Source organism: Strix aluco, chromosome 5 (assembly GCF_031877795.1).
Source record: "Strix aluco isolate bStrAlu1 chromosome 5, bStrAlu1.hap1, whole genome shotgun sequence".
In the NCBI taxonomy this organism is placed as follows: domain Eukaryota; kingdom Metazoa; phylum Chordata; class Aves; order Strigiformes; family Strigidae; genus Strix; species Strix aluco.
In genome coordinates this window covers 32,754,514-32,774,044 of record NC_133935.1, presented here as the reverse complement: position 1 = coordinate 32,774,044, position 19,531 = coordinate 32,754,514, and the positions used below count along the sequence as shown (strand labels likewise).

Genomic DNA, 19,531 nt, shown 5'->3' with positions numbered 1-19,531 from the left:
AATTTCTTCACCAGAAGGGTTGTCAAGCATTGGAACAGGCTGCCCAGGGAAGCTGTTGAGTCACCATCCCTGGAAGTATTTTAGAAGATGTGGCGCTTAGGGACATGTTTTAGTGGTGGACTTGGCAGTGTTAGGTTAGCAGTTGGACTCGATGATCTTAAAGATCCTTTCCAATCTAAATGATTCTATGTTATAATTTCTTCCTTTTGTTTCTCATCTTGCATTCAAGGGGAAAAAAAAGAGTGAAGTCAACAGTGTTCTGTCATATGGTGTACATTTTGGTTTGCCACTGTAAGTTTTCCTTATCTCTCATCATGCATGTGGAAGTGGGGAGGTTTCACTTCTCCCCTCTTTCCAACATATTTGCATGAAAAGTTGAGCTCATCAGATTTTCTGATGTTCTTGATCCTGACCATACCTTGTGCTACATAAAAATGGTCTTTTAGATAGGTCTTGAAAAGTATGATAGACACTTAGCAGGCAGTGAATTAAATGAGTTGGGCAAAATTGTTACAGAAGGTGGTAGCAGATTGTCTTTGTATTGCAGGGCATCGCTGAGTGAGTGGCAGATTCTCTTCTGTACTGCTGGAGAGCGGAAGTAGGAGCATAATTGAGAATTGCTCCAAAGTGACACTATTTATTTTGCATGAAAAAAATCCAACTGTGCTATCCTTATCCCCCTTCCCTCCAAATCATTGCACTGTAATGAAGAAACATCCTTCCTTTGCCTTTCTTAGTCTCCCATTTACTGTGAGAGCACATAAAGAGAACTTTACTGATGCAGAATTGTTTGGTTGCCAGCTGTGGTCAAGGATTGGCTTTGGTGATGACCCAGGGAGGTCCACTGCAGTGTGATAGTCTGCATCTCTGCACTTCTGACTTCAGTCAGCATCCTGTTTACGGCAGTTTGGGAAGCGGGGTGGTGATTCTTGCCTTCTGGTCTTTTTCCCTTTTGCACTGGGGTACTTTTCCACATTTGGCATCTTCTCATATTCCAGTTATCAGAGACAAAACTGTTTTCTTTCTTGAGAATTGCTCAGTTGAGTACATGGGTTTTTTGAATGATGGTAGTGTCCTGCGATTAGGATATAGAAATTTGACTTGTCACGTGCTTGTTTTGTTTCCTTGTCTTATTGCCTTGCAGAAATGTAGTTTGCTGTATGTTTGAAAGATGGAATTTATGGAAAACCAAAGGGGTGTGTATATATAAAAGAGTTGTGGAAAGAAGAGGTTAACTATATGTATACTCTACAGCCAAATCAAAAGCATGTTGAAGGTGGTGGAGAAAGATTACTTGATTGAATCTGGATCAAGCTCACTGGGGAAAAAAGCACATTTATTAGCTCAATGAGAAACAGGGTCAGGAAGCTCCTAAATGTGGACAGGAGGAGGAATTAGGAAATAAACTTCCTTGCTTATCCACAGAACTGTAATGTTTATAAAGACTTTGTTAGGCTGTGTTTACTCATGAAATCTGTCCTGATTAGCTCCATGTGTACATTGCCCTTCTGAAATAAGCCAATGAGTAAGATCCATTTGCCCACTTGGTTAACAAGTCATAAAGAATTAAATCAGGAGCAATTCTCAAGGTAAAAGTCAATGACTTGTCTTTGTTGTCATCTTCCTAGCTGAAACAAGGTAGCAAACTTTGAGTTTTTCATTGAATGTTTGGATGTTTTAGAGCAAGGGAAGAAAGGGCATCTCATCTTTATATTCTTGTAATAGAACTCTAGGAATACATTAGCATTATGGCATGATTATATGTAATCCACTCTGTACAGTTTATGTTAATTGTCCCTTTTTATTTGGCTTTCTGTTGAGGGGAGGCAGGATGGAGAAAGAAACTGGAGTCTTCTGGTTTTGTGTTTTCTCCCTGGTGTACAGGATGAATGACTGCAGGAGCTCAAGTTTAACAGAATGATGGGGCTGATTCTCAGAGTAGTAGACCATCTAAAGCTCCCTCTGTCTTACTTTGAAATCTTAACTCTAGCATTTCCAAAAATCATGCTCAGAGTGCAGCATCTTTGTTATCCTCCACTAATCTCTGTTTATAGAGGTGTTCTTTCTTCTCCAGTGCTGAATTCCCTCCTCTTTGCTTTCAACTGCTGACTTTCTTCAGGATATATGCTCTAGAATACGAGATGGAATACATGCAGTGGAAGCTTTGTCCGTCAACTTTCCAAGTGTGTCCCATCAACAGCCTCAAACACTGCCTGACACTGTCACTGTGGCGATACTGAAATCTCTTGGGGAAGGAGAAAGCTTTGTGAGTTGTGAGAAGATCTGCAGTGGCAGCTTGTTCATTTCTGGGAACTGCTTATGCTCATTGGAGTGAATTTTGTGGCTGTGGTGTAGCCTGACTACTGTGCCTTTGTCTGGGGCAGCAGAACTCAGAAGCATGGAGTTGAGTGTCTGCAATTTAAAGTGACAGGGTACAGTATCTTGTTTGTTGGTTACGGTGGCCTGAGTTTATACCATATAATTTCAGACGTTTAACTGAGGTGTATTAGAAGTTTAATCACCTTATGCATGTAAAGTTGACATGGAAAGAGACCTTCTGGAAGGCTTTTATTGACTTCATGGCGGAGCTGGTGAGAGTCAACCAGTTTAAGTGCTATAGGCCAAGGCTTAGTGATACAAGAATTTAAAAAAATATGAACTTCAGGAGTTCTTAACTGTTTGCTCCAACACTGCAGTATGCTGCCTCCTCTCTGTCATCTGTCTGCTGGTTATGCCAGTGTAACTACAGTGGAGATGCATAATGAGATGGTTCAAAAAACTGGTCCAATCTGAAAAATCCAAAGAAAACCTGCAATGCTGGTGTGAGATTGAGAATCTTGAGGATGGGAGGGTAGGAAGGGTGAGAAACTCCTTAAACTGCTGCCACTGAAGTAATCATTTTGTTGAATCACTTAAATATATGAAGCTATTTTGTATTAATCTGAACTGTTTCTTCTGTCTCCCTGTAACTGTGGCTGTAGTTTTAGTCTCTCCCTGTTAGTGTCTCTTAGGAGACAACACTTAAATTGTAGGAATGGGTCTGCTTTAACTTTTGGCTTCAACATGAGGCAGATGCTGTGGAATCCAGAGGGCAGAGGAATGAGCAGAGTGATGTTTAGAGGATATAGGTTGTAGGAGACAAGGCGAGATGTCAGGGAAAGAAAAGTTACTGTTTTTTTAGTGTGAAAATCTTAAAAATGCTTGGATTTTGGGTTTTTTTGGAGGGAAATTCAACCACTTCTTTTTTATGTTAGAGAAAAACCTAACATTTTATCAGTAAACATCATATGGGCTTGACACACTTTTTTTCTCAAGTCTTCCATGGCAGGAGTATTTGCAGACCTTCCACACCCAAATTGCTCTTAAATCTGTGTCACTTTAGGGGGATGAAGTGCTAAATTGATAGGAAGAATGATAACCTTTGTTAGTGAAACTCGGAAGTGGTATAGTGCATATCTAAATTTCTTGTGTTATCTTAAAGGAACAAAAATTATCTGTTAAGAGGTTTGGAGGACATAAATTTGAGTACAGCTTTTCTGCAATTGGACGGCAATTCTTTAATTTGTTGATTTAAGTAGATTGAGGTTATATTTCTACCTGATTTTAATATTATTGCATATAGTGTAACTAGGTGGTATTATACTCTACAACGGTTTTATCCTAATCAATGGATTTAATTGTTGTATACAGTGCATAACCTGTATTGTAATAATACTTGCACATAACTGATAGAGATTTTGTGGTAATTTACTTCATTTGCCTTGAGGAGTTCCCAGGAGTCTTAGTTACAGGCTCATTGCACCAGGCATTGTAAAATGGAATAAAAATACTTAATTGTGTGGACTACATTGAACAGAAAAGACAGACATGTATTACAGGTAATATTAAATATGACCTAAGTATTTATCTTAACAGCTTGTCATAATTTGAAGAGATAATGCCTTTAAGACTTTAAAGGCAGGGGCTACTATGTAGGGTGAACAAATTACAAAAGTTAATTAAAAACAATTTGTTAGAAATACTTTTTTTTTTACTGCTGTATAGTTCTGAGTATTTTTGTTAGTGGATTAATTTCTGCAATGAAAGTGGGAGCTTGGACAGATAGAACCTGGCAACCCTGGTCACACTTTTCTGCTTTTCTCTTGCAATTAATAATTGACTTCTCCTTTTCACTGTCTTCAATTTTGTAACTGGAAGGTGAAGGTTTGGTGAGAGTTGTGATGCATTTGCTGAACCTCCTGTCTCGCATGTCTGAGGAGGTGATCAGGAGCTGTCCTTGAAATGGTTGCTCAGATTTTGCTGCATTGCCAAAGCAGACACGATGTTTGACTGTTTGGAGACATCGGAGATACGGACACAGGTGAATTTACAATACGAGGCATGTAATGAGTTGCCAGACTTTTCAGAGTACTGGTGAACTGGGTTAGGATGTGCAGTCAGCTGATACACAGCTTGAAGAAAAGAAACGAGTTGCTGAGGGTTCAGTATTATTTTCATTTTGATGGTTGGAAGAGTTGTTTCACTGTTGTGTAAAGATGAAGAGCCTTTTAAATATGAACTTCTGATTTCAAGTGCACTTCAGTAGCCATGCCACTTAAGCAGTTCCTGCTGTGTCCGTTTTGCTGGTACAGATGTTTGTGTAACGATACAGTGAATGGATCTGTCAGTTCAGAAATGGCTTTTCTCCCTCACAGAATTGTTTCTCAACCATATCCGTTCCCTGATCTGGCTTGCTGCGTGAATGGCTGTGTTAGCACTGTGGAGGAGGCTGGACCTCTTAAACTAGCGCATAGGGGACTGACCCTATATGTGAAACCAAAGTTCTTGTTTGAATCTTTGACATACAATAGAATCTGACCGATTTGCATAAGTTTTTACTAAAATATCTGTTAAAAATTTTGATGAAATGGGTTGGTGGATTTTTAAAAGCTATTTAAGTACATCTGTGCTGTCGATTGAGACCCAATGATATAATAATATGATCAGATATATAAAATCAGATAAAATTCTGCTGAACTTTGATCATTGTATTTCTAGAAATACATGTTTTCATAGCACCACAACTTTAATGCCAGCTTACAACAAAATTTTGTTCTTTCCTCATGTTTAAGAATACGAATTTAACAGTACACTCAAACTGCAGAGCTAAACTGAAGATGGTATTTTAGTTCTGTTCACGCAGAAGCCTTGAAGACACAAAAAATCTGGTTGGGTATTTTTACTTTGGTGTTATCCAAATGTTTTTTGAAAACAATTTCAGAAAGAATATTTTGGGAGTGGGGGAAGAAATCAGCAGTCAAATAATAGCCACATGCAAAATTCTGATTATTTTTTGTTGTTTGTTTATATGATGCCTTTTATTATAGCAGTTGAATACTCCGAATATATCTGTTCATGTCTCCCCTGTGAGATAAGAATACATAATGACTCAGGCTTAGTAAAATTTTCTGTGGTCACTTAGGGAAATACTTGAAATAAGGAGTGTAGATTTTATCTAGCACAATAATCCCCCGAGCATTCCCCTCGACTGACAAAGCTCACTGTGTTCCTTCTGCCAGGCTCATCTGTTCTTCACCCATTCTGTGAGAACCATTTCCTTAATTGTTTGGATTTAAGCTCATACATACTGACTTTCTAAAAAGCTGTTTTTAGATTTTGGTAAAGAAGGCATAGTGTCTCTGTGAGATGATGGAAACTAATTACAATCCACTTGGCCAAGCTTTAACTCATCTGAGGAATCTTTTGATGAAGTTTTTCATTGGGCAGGACAAAACTAATTTTTGTCAAGACCAGCGTTAGCACTGATTTGCAAGACATGTTGCTAATACGTATTATTATTATTAGGCACTTAAGTGTGCGTGACAACTACATGTGGGTGTTTTTAAGATGTGATTTTTTTAGAATGTAAAATTCAGTTTTCAGTAACACAATATTCTGGTTTTAACTTCAAATTTTATATACTTTTCAAAATACTTTATCTACCTCAGTTTATCTACTTCAGGTTGTGGGACTCTCAGTGAAAAATGTGTACTGTTGAAACTTTGGGTGCTGTAGTAAGGCTTCTTTGATAGAATAAATTATTACAGCTTGGTGAGAGCCAGATTTGACTGCAGTTTTCTCTAGAAGCACAGTGGTGAATAAGACAATATCAGTTTCCCATGTCTTAGATCATTCTGTTAATTTGTAGCATGCAAAAGTAATGTTTAGTAGAGCAGGATCTGAAATGGCTTTATAGACAGGTATGAAGAAAATCTCTTTGCAGTTCAGAGTAACTACAACTTTTTGAAAGAAGTGAGCAGTGAATATTACTGCTTGGACAAACTGGTGAGCTTTTGAAGTGCTGGCTGTGGTTTACTTCCATATCACACCTAAGGTTGAAAAATAAAACTGGTTTTCCTTTTCTTTTAGAAAAGCATCAAATGTAGAAGAAATAAGTTAGATCTGTTACTTTGTTAAATGCAGCCTTAGGTTTGATCCTTAAGTTCATGTACTTGTGGCATAGCTGATTTGCCTTCTCTTAAAAGCAGGTGATGTTTCTCCAAACCTAAACCAAAATCAGTCTATTCCCAGCCAGTGCTCAGGTGTTCAAGTAATAACTGTGTACCTGCAAGAAATGAGGGTTAGCAACTTGGCCTTGACAATGGAAAGGATACGAAATACATAGAAATAATTTTTCCTGTACTTAAGGCTTAATTCAGACCCTGGGGATTGTTTACTTACAAATTATGTCACAGAGTTGCTCATACTCAAGTTCTGGCTTGGTGGGGTTTTTTTTGGTTGTGGGTGTGCTCTGCTACTTAAAGATACAGTGAGTAAGGATAAAAAGAGTAATTTTTGAATTTTGTATGGGTTGTGACTAGAAATGGCTATGGAGATGTATGTGTATCTGTTACTTGCAGAGCATTTAGCAAATAAGTCTATTTTAATCAGAAGCCTGGACACTATATTTTTTGACTATGGAAAATGCTATCTTACTGTTTGTCACCTGCCTGTAACTACATTTTCTTTCCTGATAAGCACGCTAGGAAATGAGAGGTCTTTGACAGATCACCGAAAATATATTGCATTTGACTGCTGCCTGAGACTTCTCTGCACAGATGGGTCACAGTAGTCAACCCAAATCTAAAGAAAATTTAACGAAGCAGAAAGACCTCACTTACATCCTACAGAATTAAGTGATGCTGGTTCTTTATGGGCTTATCATTAAGAATGAAGCATATCCCAACAGTGTTTTGGTTTTTAGCTCACATGTTTTGTTCTGTCTGTAGTGATGCACTACTATGCTGGCATCAGCATTATGTGGGAAGATCTGGGCAGCTGTCCTGTGTTTGTCCAATCTTTGATAATTGGGACAAAAAAGTTTTAAAGACTTATATGGCTTTAAAAAACCTAGCACAGTATGTTGCAGAAGAACATTTCACACAGTAATCTTGGTGTGGGAGTACTGATGAACCTTGTTAATCAGCAGTGGTTGGGGGCAGTCTCATATCCATGCAGGAACTGTTGGTGAAAGATGCTTACATGCTGTTGACTACCATTTGGTAATCTTGCTCACAGTACGATCACAATGCAGTAGCTCCATATTTTGAGGAACTATGTTAACAAAGTTCTACAAGGCTGTTTGGGACGATTAAACAAGAAACAAAATCTGCATTGTTGATGTGCTTAAAAACACGTTTACATGAAGGAGGTAGGTTGAAAGACTGAAATAATTTCAGGTGTTTCACAAGTCTGAGATATGGATAAGAGGACCTACTGCTTCTCTCTAGTCATGACTTACATGCAGTGATTTCATAAGTGAGGCTGTTTGTTTATCAGCCACACAAGCTTGTAATATGCTTCCTTTGTTCCTACCAGGTTGAAGACAGATTTTGATTACTGGGCTATTGGGGAAGAAACAAATGTTTTGGAGCAGAGTGAAACTGCTTAGGCTAGTGAATGTAGTCTCTAGATGGATATGCTTAGATGGCTCTACAGCTACAGACTATAAATACTTGAGCAGAATCATGAAGCTTCATTGAGAGAGCTGGATGCACGTGTAGTGAGAGTGTAGGTGTGACACTGGAGTAGTGAAAGCTGTGCCAGAATCTTACCTTCTCTTTGAATAAATGGGGAAGGCTTTGGATGTTTTTGTTGTGTATGTTGGAAAATACTCTAAACGTGTAATTTGTGACTTTTAACGGAGCGCTGTTTTGGAAGTGGGACTTTGCCCCTCCTACTGGGGGCGGGATTATGGATGTGTACCACCATTGTGGAGTTTTATATGATTGTGTTGTAGTCTCTAGTTGGCAGCTGGCGTATCGTTCTCTTGAGTTCCTGCATGTGGAGGAGTATGTACCAGCTGAAAATGTTTTCTTTAAAGGCTTCCAGTAAAAATTTAATCAAATATATTTATTTTTTTCCTGTGGATCTAAGTAGAATTTGAAGACCTCATCTGTCTGAATGTATTTTATTAACAAGGCTTGCCTGTGGAATTATTCTCGGTGGTTTTGCTGAGAATATAGCACTTAGATCTAAGCACTTTACAGCGCTGTTATTATTAAGAAAGATTATTACAATAGTAATAGTCCTGTATTTATAGTGCATTAATGACAGGAAATGTGGTATATGTCTTAAGTTATCAATGATGTAATGGATTGAAGCACCTCCTATCTTTTCTTACTGCTGTTATTAATGAAATACCTTTTTTCTTTTTTTTGTCTGCTATTCTACCGGTTGTGTTACTCAGGCTGCTCGTGAGATATTCAAAGCAAGTGTTGTTCTGTAAGAGATGTGAAAACAGAAGGCATTTGCTTAGAACACCAGTAATTTAAGTCCTCCTGATGAAAACTTCTTATTTATTTGTCAGGGTAAAATCTAAGATTAAAAAAAAAAAAAATAAATTGAAGGAGAAAAACATGTTCTTCCTGTTCTGAGTTAGTATATATATCTTCTGGACTAAATAAATATTACATGATTGCGTGATGTTATAGAGGACAGGAATTTGTGCCTCAGGTTGACCTTTACTGTATCGCTGTTCCTAAAGGTATTTTATAGAATCTTGAGCTGTTTCTGTTCCATTATGTAATTAAAATGATTGTTTTTTAATAGTGAGGAAGTCTTAAGAATGTTGCCTAGCATTGTTAATGTATATTAGCAGTTTTCAAGCCTTTGTTAGTAGTATTATAGAAGAATGAATATCATCAGTGATGCAAGTTTTTGTATGATGTAATGCAAAAGAGGCTTCCTGAGACCTTGTTCAGACTATGCAAAGTAAGCTTTATTAAACTCATATTTAAAAATTAGTCTGAGATTCTGTGAGAGACTGAGCCTGTGATGAGGATGGAAATGTTGCTTTCATGAGAAGAGGAGGCAAAGCATGTGACTGTCAGGGTGTGCACACAGTCTCCATAGCACATGAATGTTGCTGATTGCAGAGCCCCAAACTGCTTATCTAGAGAAGCTGTTTTCTAACATCTGCCGGTTACAGTAGATGTTCTCTTACCTTTAGTTTGATGGCTTCCTTCTATTTCTATGTATGTTTTCGTTCCTGCTTTTAATTAGTTTGTCCCATTTTTCACCTTAACTGCAAGACATACAAAAAGGGAGAAAGAAGCTTGTATTAGGTATCCCAATTTTGAGGGCATGAGCTTCAAACTGATAACATCAAAGGGGATAATTCAGAGAAAGGACAGTTTTATCCATAAGAAGCCCGAACTGGACAGATTGGTGTGGTGTGACATTCATAGAAGTGTTATTCATGTGATATATGTAGTCTCTAAAATTCTAAAAAAGTGGAAGTTTATGAGAACAGCAGGCCTCTCTTACAGTATGACACTTAAAATACTAGAGTATAAGATTAAAACAGCAGTAAAGTTGACTTTCTAGAAGGGGAGAGACAGAATTGGAAGTATTAACAATTTGAAGGTTCTTTTCTGATTCTAGTAAATGTTTTGGTAATACTCTTGTGGATATCAAGCTGCATGAACCAGCTGCAACAAAAAGATGCCTTTGAGTTAGCAGAGAGGGATTGTGGAGACATGTATTTCGGTAGGGTGTTTTTGTGTGTGTTCTGTAGCCTGCATGCACAAACAGTAGAAACCCAGATATAACCAGGGTGCTTTTCTGAAAGACCCTAATGTGGTGGAGTTAGAGCCTGCTGTATATAACGTACATATTAATTAAAAAAAAAATCTTGAGAGGCAGATGGGTAAAGAGCGTGATGCCAGACATCGCCTGCATCTCCTCATTTGTATGCCTGTTTTCTTGGGACTCTCCGGTGATCTTCTACTTGAACAAAGCTTTGGAGTACAAAACTAAACTTTAATTCTGAGTGGGTTCAGTTGAATGTGGCAAGCACAAAACATGGCTAAATGAGAAAACCTAATGCAGGCAAGTCTTCCAGGAAGTCTCCAATCTGAGGAGTCAGGCTTCTGTTTCCTGGAAAAGTGTGAGCATTGTCTTAACATTTACTTAAAGGAAGGAGTCTCTCCAGGTGGCTTTATCCAGTTTGTTTTCAGGAAGAGAAAAGCACAAGGTGTTTCACAAATGAAGTGCTTTTATCATCTATTTATTGATTTTATTTATTTAAATTTTTAAAAAGACAGTGTATATACATATAGTAGTTCATTACCATACTTTTCTTAATGCGTTGAGTGATGTCAGGCTTTTACACAGGAACTAGCCAGCGTCCCCAAATAATTTTGCAGCTGCAGTCCAGTCCTTGAGGATGAGTCATGATTCCACACACTGAATAATAGATTGAAGTACATAGGAGAGCCTTCCTGAAGTGCATTTACTTAGGAGTTGATGATGTAAATGTAGATGATCATACGTGGTATTCCAAAATACATATTCTGGCTGACAGATGTTTTCAGTTAAGTTTCATTCAAGGTAAAGTAAAAGTCCTACGGGATGAAGTTCTAGACCCTTTTCCTCAAATAGTGTGGACTTGTTCTGGCTTTCTATCTTTTAAAATGAAGCAGATAGGGTGGGGAAAATACCACGTGTTGTCTTGCTGTGTTGGTTTCTACCTAACAGTCACTGGAGCAGTCAGGAACAAAGCCTCAAGCAGATGTCTTTGAGCATGCTGGTGCCAGTTCTTTCATGGGTTCCATAGATCCTTTTCATTGAAGTATCTTGGTTTCAGCTTTGGTCAGTTGTATCTTGGATGTTTTCTAATAGAGATATTTCCCAGAGTGAAATGCAGGCCTTGGATATCATTCCTACAGTGGATCCAAGTGTGGCTTGAGAGTGGTGCAGGGTTCTTGTTGCCTCTTTAAACATGGTAGCAGAATACTTGATTGCTCCCAGTATTAGCCATAGAGAATAGCTGGAGGGTGAGGATTGTTCTCCTTTGCTTTGCAAAACATTGTTGGAAATTTGTTTCTTCAGGGGCGCATAAACAGGCCCAGTTAGTAAATGACTGTGGGGAAATACTGATGCTGAAAATGCAGTCCAACTGGTAGTAGGCTACTGACTTGTATTTTCTTGGAAGTGAGTGATTCCTCTTACTTCCACTACCTAGAAGGTTGGAAGGTTGCAAGGAGAGATACACATTGATGTATCAGAAAGTAGGAGACAAATACTAAATTTTAATTGCTATTGAAACAATGAAATTGAGCAGTGGTATTGGTGTGACTGGGAGATGTGGATGCTATACCTTTTTTTTCCTCTTTTTCTCCCCTTTTAGGAGGGCTTTTGAGCTGCCGCTCTGCTGCTGAACAGCATGCAGTCCTTTCGGGAGCAAAGTAGTTACCACGGAAACCAGCAGAGCTACCCGCAGGAAGTGCACGGTTCATCCCGACTGGAAGAGTTCAGCCCCCGCCAGCAGGCCCAGATGTTCCAGAGCTTTGGAGGAGGTGCTGGTGGTGGACGTCGTGGAGCAACAGGAGCCTCTACAGCAATGCCTGGTGAGAGCTCTGGCCATCAGAGCTACCAAGGTTTCAGAAAAGAAGCAGGAGAGTTTTACTATATGGCTGCCAACAAAGATCCAGTGGCGTCAGGAGGCCAGCAGCCACCTCAGCGCAGGCCTTCTGGACCGGTACAGAGCTATGGGCCCCCTCAAGGGAGTAGCTTTGGGAGTCAGTATGGGAGTGAGGGACATGTGGGCCAGTTTCAAACACAGCACTCGGCCCTTGGGGGTGTATCCCACTATCAACAGGATTATCCTGGTCCTTTTTCTCCAGGGAGTGCCCAGTATCAGCAGCAGGCTTCTAGCCAGCAGCAGCAGGTGCAGCAGCTGAGACAGCAGATCTATCAGTCTCATCAGCCTTTACCCCAGGCTTCCAGCCAGTCTGCTTCTAGCACCTCACACTTGCAGCCAATGCAGCGTCCATCCACCCTGCCTTCCTCTGCTTCTGGGTACCAGTTACGAGTGGGTCAGTTCAGCCAACACTACCAGCCACCTTCGTCGTCATCCTCCTCCTCTTTCCCTTCCCCGCAGCGTTTTGGCCAGTCAGGACAGAATTATGATGGAAGCTACAGCGTGAATTCTGGGTCGCAGTATGAAGGCCATGCTGTGGGTTCCAATGCACAGGCGTATGGGACCCAGTCAAACTACAGCTTTCAGACTCAACCGATGAAAAGCTTTGAGCAGTCTAAGCTGCCCCAAAGCGGGCAGCAGGGGCAGCAGCAACAGCACCCACCTCAGCACGTAATGCAGTATTCAAATGCTGCCACCAAGCTCTCTCTTCAAAGTCAAGTGGGACAGTACAGCCAGACTGAAGTTCCTGTAAGGTCCCCGATGCAGTTCCACCAAAACTTCAGTCCAATCTCTAATCCATCTCCTGCTGCATCTGTGGTTCAGTCTCCAAGCTGCAGCTCTACCCCTTCTCCACTCATGCCAGGTGGAGAAAATCTCCAGTGTGGGCAAGGCAACATGTCCATGGGTTCTAGAAACCGAATCCTGCAGATGATGCCTCAGCTTAGTCCTACACCATCTATGATGCCAAGCCCTAATGCTCATGCAGGGGGATTCAAGGGGTTTGGGCTGGAAGGACTGCAGGAAAAAAGGCTCACAGATCCAGGGCTGAGCAGCTTGAGTGCTCTGAGTTCTCAAGTGGCCAATCTGCCCAACACAGTGCAGCACATGTTGCTCTCCGATGCCTTGGCACCTCAGAAAAAAAGTTCCAAAAGGTCCTCCTCTTCAAAGAAGGCTGACAGCTGCACCAACTCGGAAGGCTCCTCCCAGGCAGAGGAGCAACTTAAGTCTCCCCTGGCCGAGTCCCTTGATGGTGGCTGTTCCAGTAGTTCAGAGGATCATGGGGAAAGGGTGAGACAGCTGAGTGGCCAGAGCACCAGCTCAGACACCACTTACAAAGGGGGTAACTTAGAGAGATCCAACTCCTCACCAGCACAAGGCTCTCAGAATGACCCATCAAAACTCAGTAGCAGCCCTGCAGCTAGGGAGGATGTGGCCTCCCCTGATGGGAAGGAAGCGGTGGTGGCTGTGGAAAATGCCCCAAAAGTGAATGAAAAGGCAGTTGGGGTGATTGTCTCCCGGGAAGCCATGGCAGGAAGAGTAGAAAAGTCAGGTGGACAAGATAAACCTGCACAGGATGATGCTTCCGCAGCTACTCAGGCACCAGCTAGTGCTAGTGGAGCAAAAGAAGCTGGGCATGCAGGGACACAGCCAGAAACTCAAGGAGGAAGTAAAGGGAGCAAAAGTGGCGATAACACTAACCATAATGGAGAGGGGAACAGCCAGCCTGGTCATGCAGTTGTTGGGCCAAATTTTCCTGCAAGAACAGAACCGTCCAAATCTCCTGGCAGTTTAAGATACAGTTACAAGGATAATATAGCAGCTGGTATACAGAGAAATATTGGTAGCTTTCCACAGTATCCTTCTGGTCAAGAAAAGGGCGATTTTCCAGGGCACAGTGAGCGCAAAGGCCGGAATGAGAAGTTTCCTAGCCTCCTACAGGAGGTCTTACAGGGGTACCACCATCATCCAGACAGAAGGTATTCTAGGAACGCACAAGAGCATTCTGGGATGGCTGGGAGTTTGGAGGGAGCCATGAGGCCCAATATCTTAATTAGTCAAACCAATGAATTGACCAATAGAGGACTCTTAAATAAAAGCATGGGGTCTCTCCTGGAAGGCCCTCACTGGGGTCCCTGGGATAGGAAATCTAGCAGTGCAGCTCCTGACATGAAGCAGATAAATCTAGCTGATTACCCTATTGCTAGAAAGTTTGATGTGGAGTCTCAGTCTTCTGCCCATGAAGGGGGAGCACTCTCAGAGAGGAGATCAGTGATCTGTGACATATCTCCATTAAGGCAACTTGTCAGAGATCCTGGCCCTCACCCAATGGGGCACATGGGTCCTGAGGCCAGAAGTGGAAGGAGTGAACGTCTTGCCCCTGGCTTGAGCCAGTCAGTAATACTCCCTGGTGGTTTAGTATCCATGGAAACAAAGATGAAAGCTCACAGTGGGCAAATAAAAGAAGAAGATTTTGAACAGTCAAAGAGCTCAGCTAGTCTCAATAATAAAAAAACAGGAGACCATTGTCATCCTGCTGGCATCAAGCATGAATCTTTCCGAGGCAATGCTAGCCCTGGAGCTGCAGTCTCTGATGCTGCTCCAGACTACATTCCCCAGCAGGACAGCAGATCAACGCAGATGAGACGAGCACCTGGCAGAACTGGAAGCAGCAGGGGTAAATCACCTTCTCAATTTCAGGATCTTGCTGATAAGCTGAAAATGTCACCAGGCAGAAGCAGAGGCCCAGGGACAGATCTGCATCACATGAACCCACACATGACACTCTCTGAAAGAGTTAACAGGGGTTCGTTGCATTCTGCTTACCCTCAGAATTCAGAAGGCCCGTCTTTGGCTTCAGCATATCACACAAATGCTAGGCCTCATGCTTTTGGTGACCCTAACCAGAGTTTAAATTCCCAGTATCATTACAAGAGACAGATATACCAGCAACAGCAAGAAGAATACAAAGATTGGGCAAGCAGCACTGCTCAGGGTGTGATTGCTGCAGCTCAGCACAGGCAGGAAGGAGCAAGGAAGAGCCCAAGACAACAGCAGTTTCTGGAAAGAGTAAGGAGTCCCTTAAAAAATGACAAGGATGGAATGATGTACCTTCAGGGTAGCTCTTACCATGATACTGGAAGCCAGGAAGCTGGGCGCTGTGTTATGGGGAGTGACAGTACTCAGAGCAAATGCACCGAGCTGAAACATGGCAACCAGAAGTTGCAGCATCACGATTCTGGTTGGGACCTCTCTCGGCAAACTTCTCCTGCCAAAAGCAGTGGCCCTCTCGGAGCAGCCAACCAAAAAAGATTTTGCCCTCAAGAAAGCGATGGGCATCGACGAGAGGAATCTGCAGATTTGCCTAAGCCTAGTAATGCTATGCTCAGGCTCCCTGGCCAGGAAGACCAGTCTCCTCAAAATCCATTAATTATGAGGAGGCGAGTCCGTTCTTTCATCTCGCCTATCCCTACCAAAAGACAGCCACAGGATATGAAGAACAGTGGCAGTGAAGATAAAGGGCGATTGATGACTTCAGCAAAAGAAGGAGCTGATAAAACATACAACTCCTATGCCCATTCATCTCAAAGCCAAGATGTTGGCAAATCAGTTGCAAAGGGAGATTCCTTCAAGGACCTGCCAAGTCCTGATAATAGGAATTGCCCTGCTGTTTCCCTCACAAGCCCGGCTAAGACCAAAATACTGCCCCCAAGAAAGGGGCGAGGATTAAAACTGGAAGCTATTGTTCAAAAAATTACATCTCCCAATATTAGGAGAAGTGTTTCTACCAACAGTGCTGAAACTGGTGCAGATACTGTCACTCTTGATGACATCCTGTCCCTTAAGAGTGGACCTGAAGGAGGAAGTGTGTCTGGACATGGACCAGAGGCTGAGAAGAGAAAAGGAGAGATGTCAGATCAAGTGGGGCCAGTAAGCCAGGATACAACTGGTGAAATAACTCTTCCAAGATCTTCAGAAGAGTGGCAAAGCAGTGAGGATGATAAAACCAAGAAAGAGGTCCCTGAAACTGCCAGCGTTGGTAAAGAAGGAGCAGGATCCAGTACAGCACCACCACCTTCTCAGAAGTCAAGTGGTCAGGGAAGGTCTGATGGATCTGTAAGCGGAGCTGGAACTCTGACCTTTTCTGACTCAAAAACAATTTCCCCTTCCAGTATGTTTACTTCTGAACCAAATCCAAAGTCTGAGGAAAAAGATGGAGATGTGACAAACATTTCACCCAAGCCAGATGGTTTCCCTCCAAAGGGGTATTTTCCCTCTGGAAAGAAAAAGGGGAGGCCAATTGGGAGTGTGAACAAGCAGAAGAAGCAGCAACAGCAGCAGCAGCAACTGCCACCACCCCCACCACCCCCACCGGTACCTTCACAGTCTTCAGAAGGGGTAGGTGGTGGTGAGCCAAAGCCGAAGAGGCAAAGGAGGGAGAGGCGAAAGCCTGCAACACAGCCACGGAAGCGGAAGCCTAGACGGGCTGCTCCCATTGTGGAGCCTCAAGAACCAGAGATCAAGCTTAAATATGCTACCCAGTCTGTAGATAAAACTGACTCCAAGAATAAGTCCTTTTTCCCTTATATTCATGTGGTAAACAAGTGTGAATTAGGCGCTGTGTGCACAATCATTAATGCAGAGGAAGAGGAGCAGAACAAATTGGTGAGGGGTCGTAAAGGACAGAGGTCTTCAACACCCCCTCCTAGCAATGCGGAGAGCAAAGTGCTGCCCACCTCAACTTTCATGCTGCAGGGCCCTGTAGTAACAGAGTCTTCTGTCTTAGGGCATCTGGTTTGCTGCCTGTGTGGCAAATGGGCCAGCTATCGTAACATGGGTGACCTCTTTGGTCCTTTCTACCCCCAGGATTACGCAGCCACCTTGCCCAAGAACCCGCCTCCAAAGAGGGCCACAGAAATGCAGAGCAAGGTCAAGGTACGGCACAAAAGTGCTTCTAATGGTTCCAAGACAGATACAGAAGAGGAGGAGGAACAGCAACAACAGAAGGAACAAAGAAGCCTAGCTGCTCATCCCCGCTTTAAGAGGCGGCACCGCTCTGAGGACTGTAGTGGAGCCTCTCGGTCACTTTCAAGGGGAGCTTCTTGTAAAAAAGCAACCACTGATGGTGGCAGTGGTGGTGAAAAGACTCCTTTGGACTCAAAACCCTCTATGCCCACTTCAGAAGGTGGCACTGAGCTGGAGTTACAAATTCCTGAACTACCTCTTGACAGCAATGAATTTTGGGTCCACGAGGGTTGTATTCTCTGGGCCAATGGGATCTACCTGGTCTGTGGCAGGCTCTATGGGCTGCAGGAAGCTGTGGAGATTGCAAGAGAGATGGTGAGTACCTAACCTTACTATACAAAATGATTTGTTTTCATTTGCAATATGTATACCATTTGGAATACCATTTTTCCTTGCTCTTCTCTCATGTCTTAAGCAATCATCTTTCATCGTAAATAAATCTCTAGCGATGTCCTTTTCATGGCCTTGTTTAGATCTCTGCCGTACCTCATCAGACAGATTTTTCAGGCATCAAAAAGCTGGATGCTCATTACCTACTAAAAGTTTTGGATGTCCAAAGGCATCATGACTACAGTGATCTTTTTTTCTCTTCATTCTATCCTATTAGATACTTAATATATTCTAGGGCTCTTCTTAGAGTCATACATTGAAAGGACAAGTGGCAGCAGACACAAATTGCACCAAAGAAAATTCCAATTCAGTATTAGGCAAAAAATTTCACAGTGAGGGTGGTCAAACATTGGATTGAGGGGCAACAATGGAGAAGCTGTGGAATGTATGTTCTTGGAGATGCACAAATGTAACTGGGAAAGGCCCTAAGCAACCCACTTTACCTCTGAAGTTACCTTCAGAGTTGGCTCTGCTTTCAGCAGGGGTCTCTTCCAACCGAAGATGTTACATGACTGAACTGCATATTATACAACTGTAGGAGAATTTGCAGTCCTTACTGTCATAGTTTAAGCCCAGAGGGCAACTGAGCACCAGGAAGCTGTTTGCTTACTCTTTCCCCCTCAGGGATGGGGAAGAGAAAATAAAACAAAAGGCTTGGGATGGAGATAAGGACAAGGAGGGATAACTCACCAATTACGGTCATGGGCAAAAGGCAGACTCCATTGGGAAAGAAAAAGAACATCAATTTAATTTGACCACTGTGACCGCTAATATACCAATCAAACAGAGTAGGAACACCTCCCCCTCTCAGCTTTGCTCCTGGTTTCTCTACTTCCTCCCCCACAGTGGTGCAGAGGGGCAGGGGATGGGGTTGTGGGCAGTTCATCACCTGTTGTCTTTGCTGCTCCTTCCTCCTCAGGGGGAGGACTCCTCACACTCCTCCCCTGCTCCAGCATGGGGTCCCTCTCACAGGAGATGGTGCTCTATGAACTTTCTCTGACACGAGTCCTTCTCATGGATTACAGCTTTTCATAAACTGCTCCGGTGTAGGTCCCTGTCTTGGGTGCAATCCTCCTAGCAACAGACTGCTCCAGTGTGTGGTTCCCGGAGAGTCCTGGCCTTCCTTAGGCTCAGCCACCTGCTCTGGCATGGGGTCCTCCATGGGCTGCAGGTGGGCATCTGCTCCACTGGTGACCTCCATGGGCTGCAGGGGCACAGCCTGCCCTCCCCCCTGCAGCCCATGGTGAGTCTCTGCTCTGGCACATTTTCCCCCCTCCTGGTTTCCTCAACTTAACTCAGTGTTTTGCACAGGTATTTCCCTCACAACTCCTCTTCCCAGGTTCCCCTTCTTAAATATGTTATCGCAGAGGTGTAGCCACCGTTGCTGATTGCCTCGGCCTCGGCCAGAGGGAGGTCCTGCTCAGAGCCGGGGAAGCTTCAAGAAGCTTCTTACAGGAGCCACTGTTGTGGCCCCCTCCCCCGCTACCAAAACCCCTACCACTCACACAAACTCAACACACTTACAAAATAAGGTGGATAGAGGAAAAATCGCATAGAGGTCTGTAAGCTTCAAGTGAAACATGGATGGGTTTAGTATTGATGAATTCAATACGAACTATACCACAAATCATACAGATAATTGACTTTCTCCAAAATGCGAGTATACAATGAATGAGAAGAAACACGTAAAATTAAAGGAGGGATAAAGGGAGAACTTTGTTCACAGCCACCTGGTTGTAGATGGAGACACTCGCTATTCTTGATTTTGAAACAGAAGCTGACACTTTAAAGTCACAGTTATGTGTGTGTCTTTGCTGTTGTTGGTATGCTGCATCCCTTTATTTATGGTTACCTTTTGCATTATGCTTTCTGTCCTAGGCCATACCATGGAAGAGGCACTAGACCACTTTTTCCTGTTGCCTTCAGATTCTTCCTTTTCTAAACACTGTTCAGATCCAGTTTTCATCTTATCTTCACTCTGTATTGTTACATACAGTGTGCTCGTTTCCTCCCCGTGAGCTTTTTTCTTCAGGTTTGATTCCTGGCTCGTTCTGCATTTTCACTCACTGTTCTTTGACAGTAATTACATGCTTCTTTGCCCTAACTTGATTTGGCCTGCATTCTTGTTTCTAGCCTCTCATTAAACAAAGTCAG

General features: G+C 42.6%; 1 protein-coding gene across 8 annotated transcripts in view; it reads left to right on the top strand.

The window, feature by feature from the left end:
* TCF20 (transcription factor 20) overlaps positions 1-19,531 on the top strand; it is a 132,576-nt gene that overhangs the window by 73,963 nt on the left and 39,082 nt on the right. For 7 of the 8 annotated variants that reach the window (XM_074826816.1, XM_074826813.1, XM_074826811.1 and 4 more), the window contains one exon: positions 11,672-17,302. In XM_074826816.1, the coding sequence (XP_074682917.1) occupies positions 11,708-17,302 (5,595 nt within the window). In that variant the 5' untranslated portion in view covers positions 11,672-11,707. The remainder of the gene's footprint in view (positions 1-11,671; positions 17,303-19,531) is intronic. The other variant, XM_074826818.1, reaches the window with a different exon arrangement.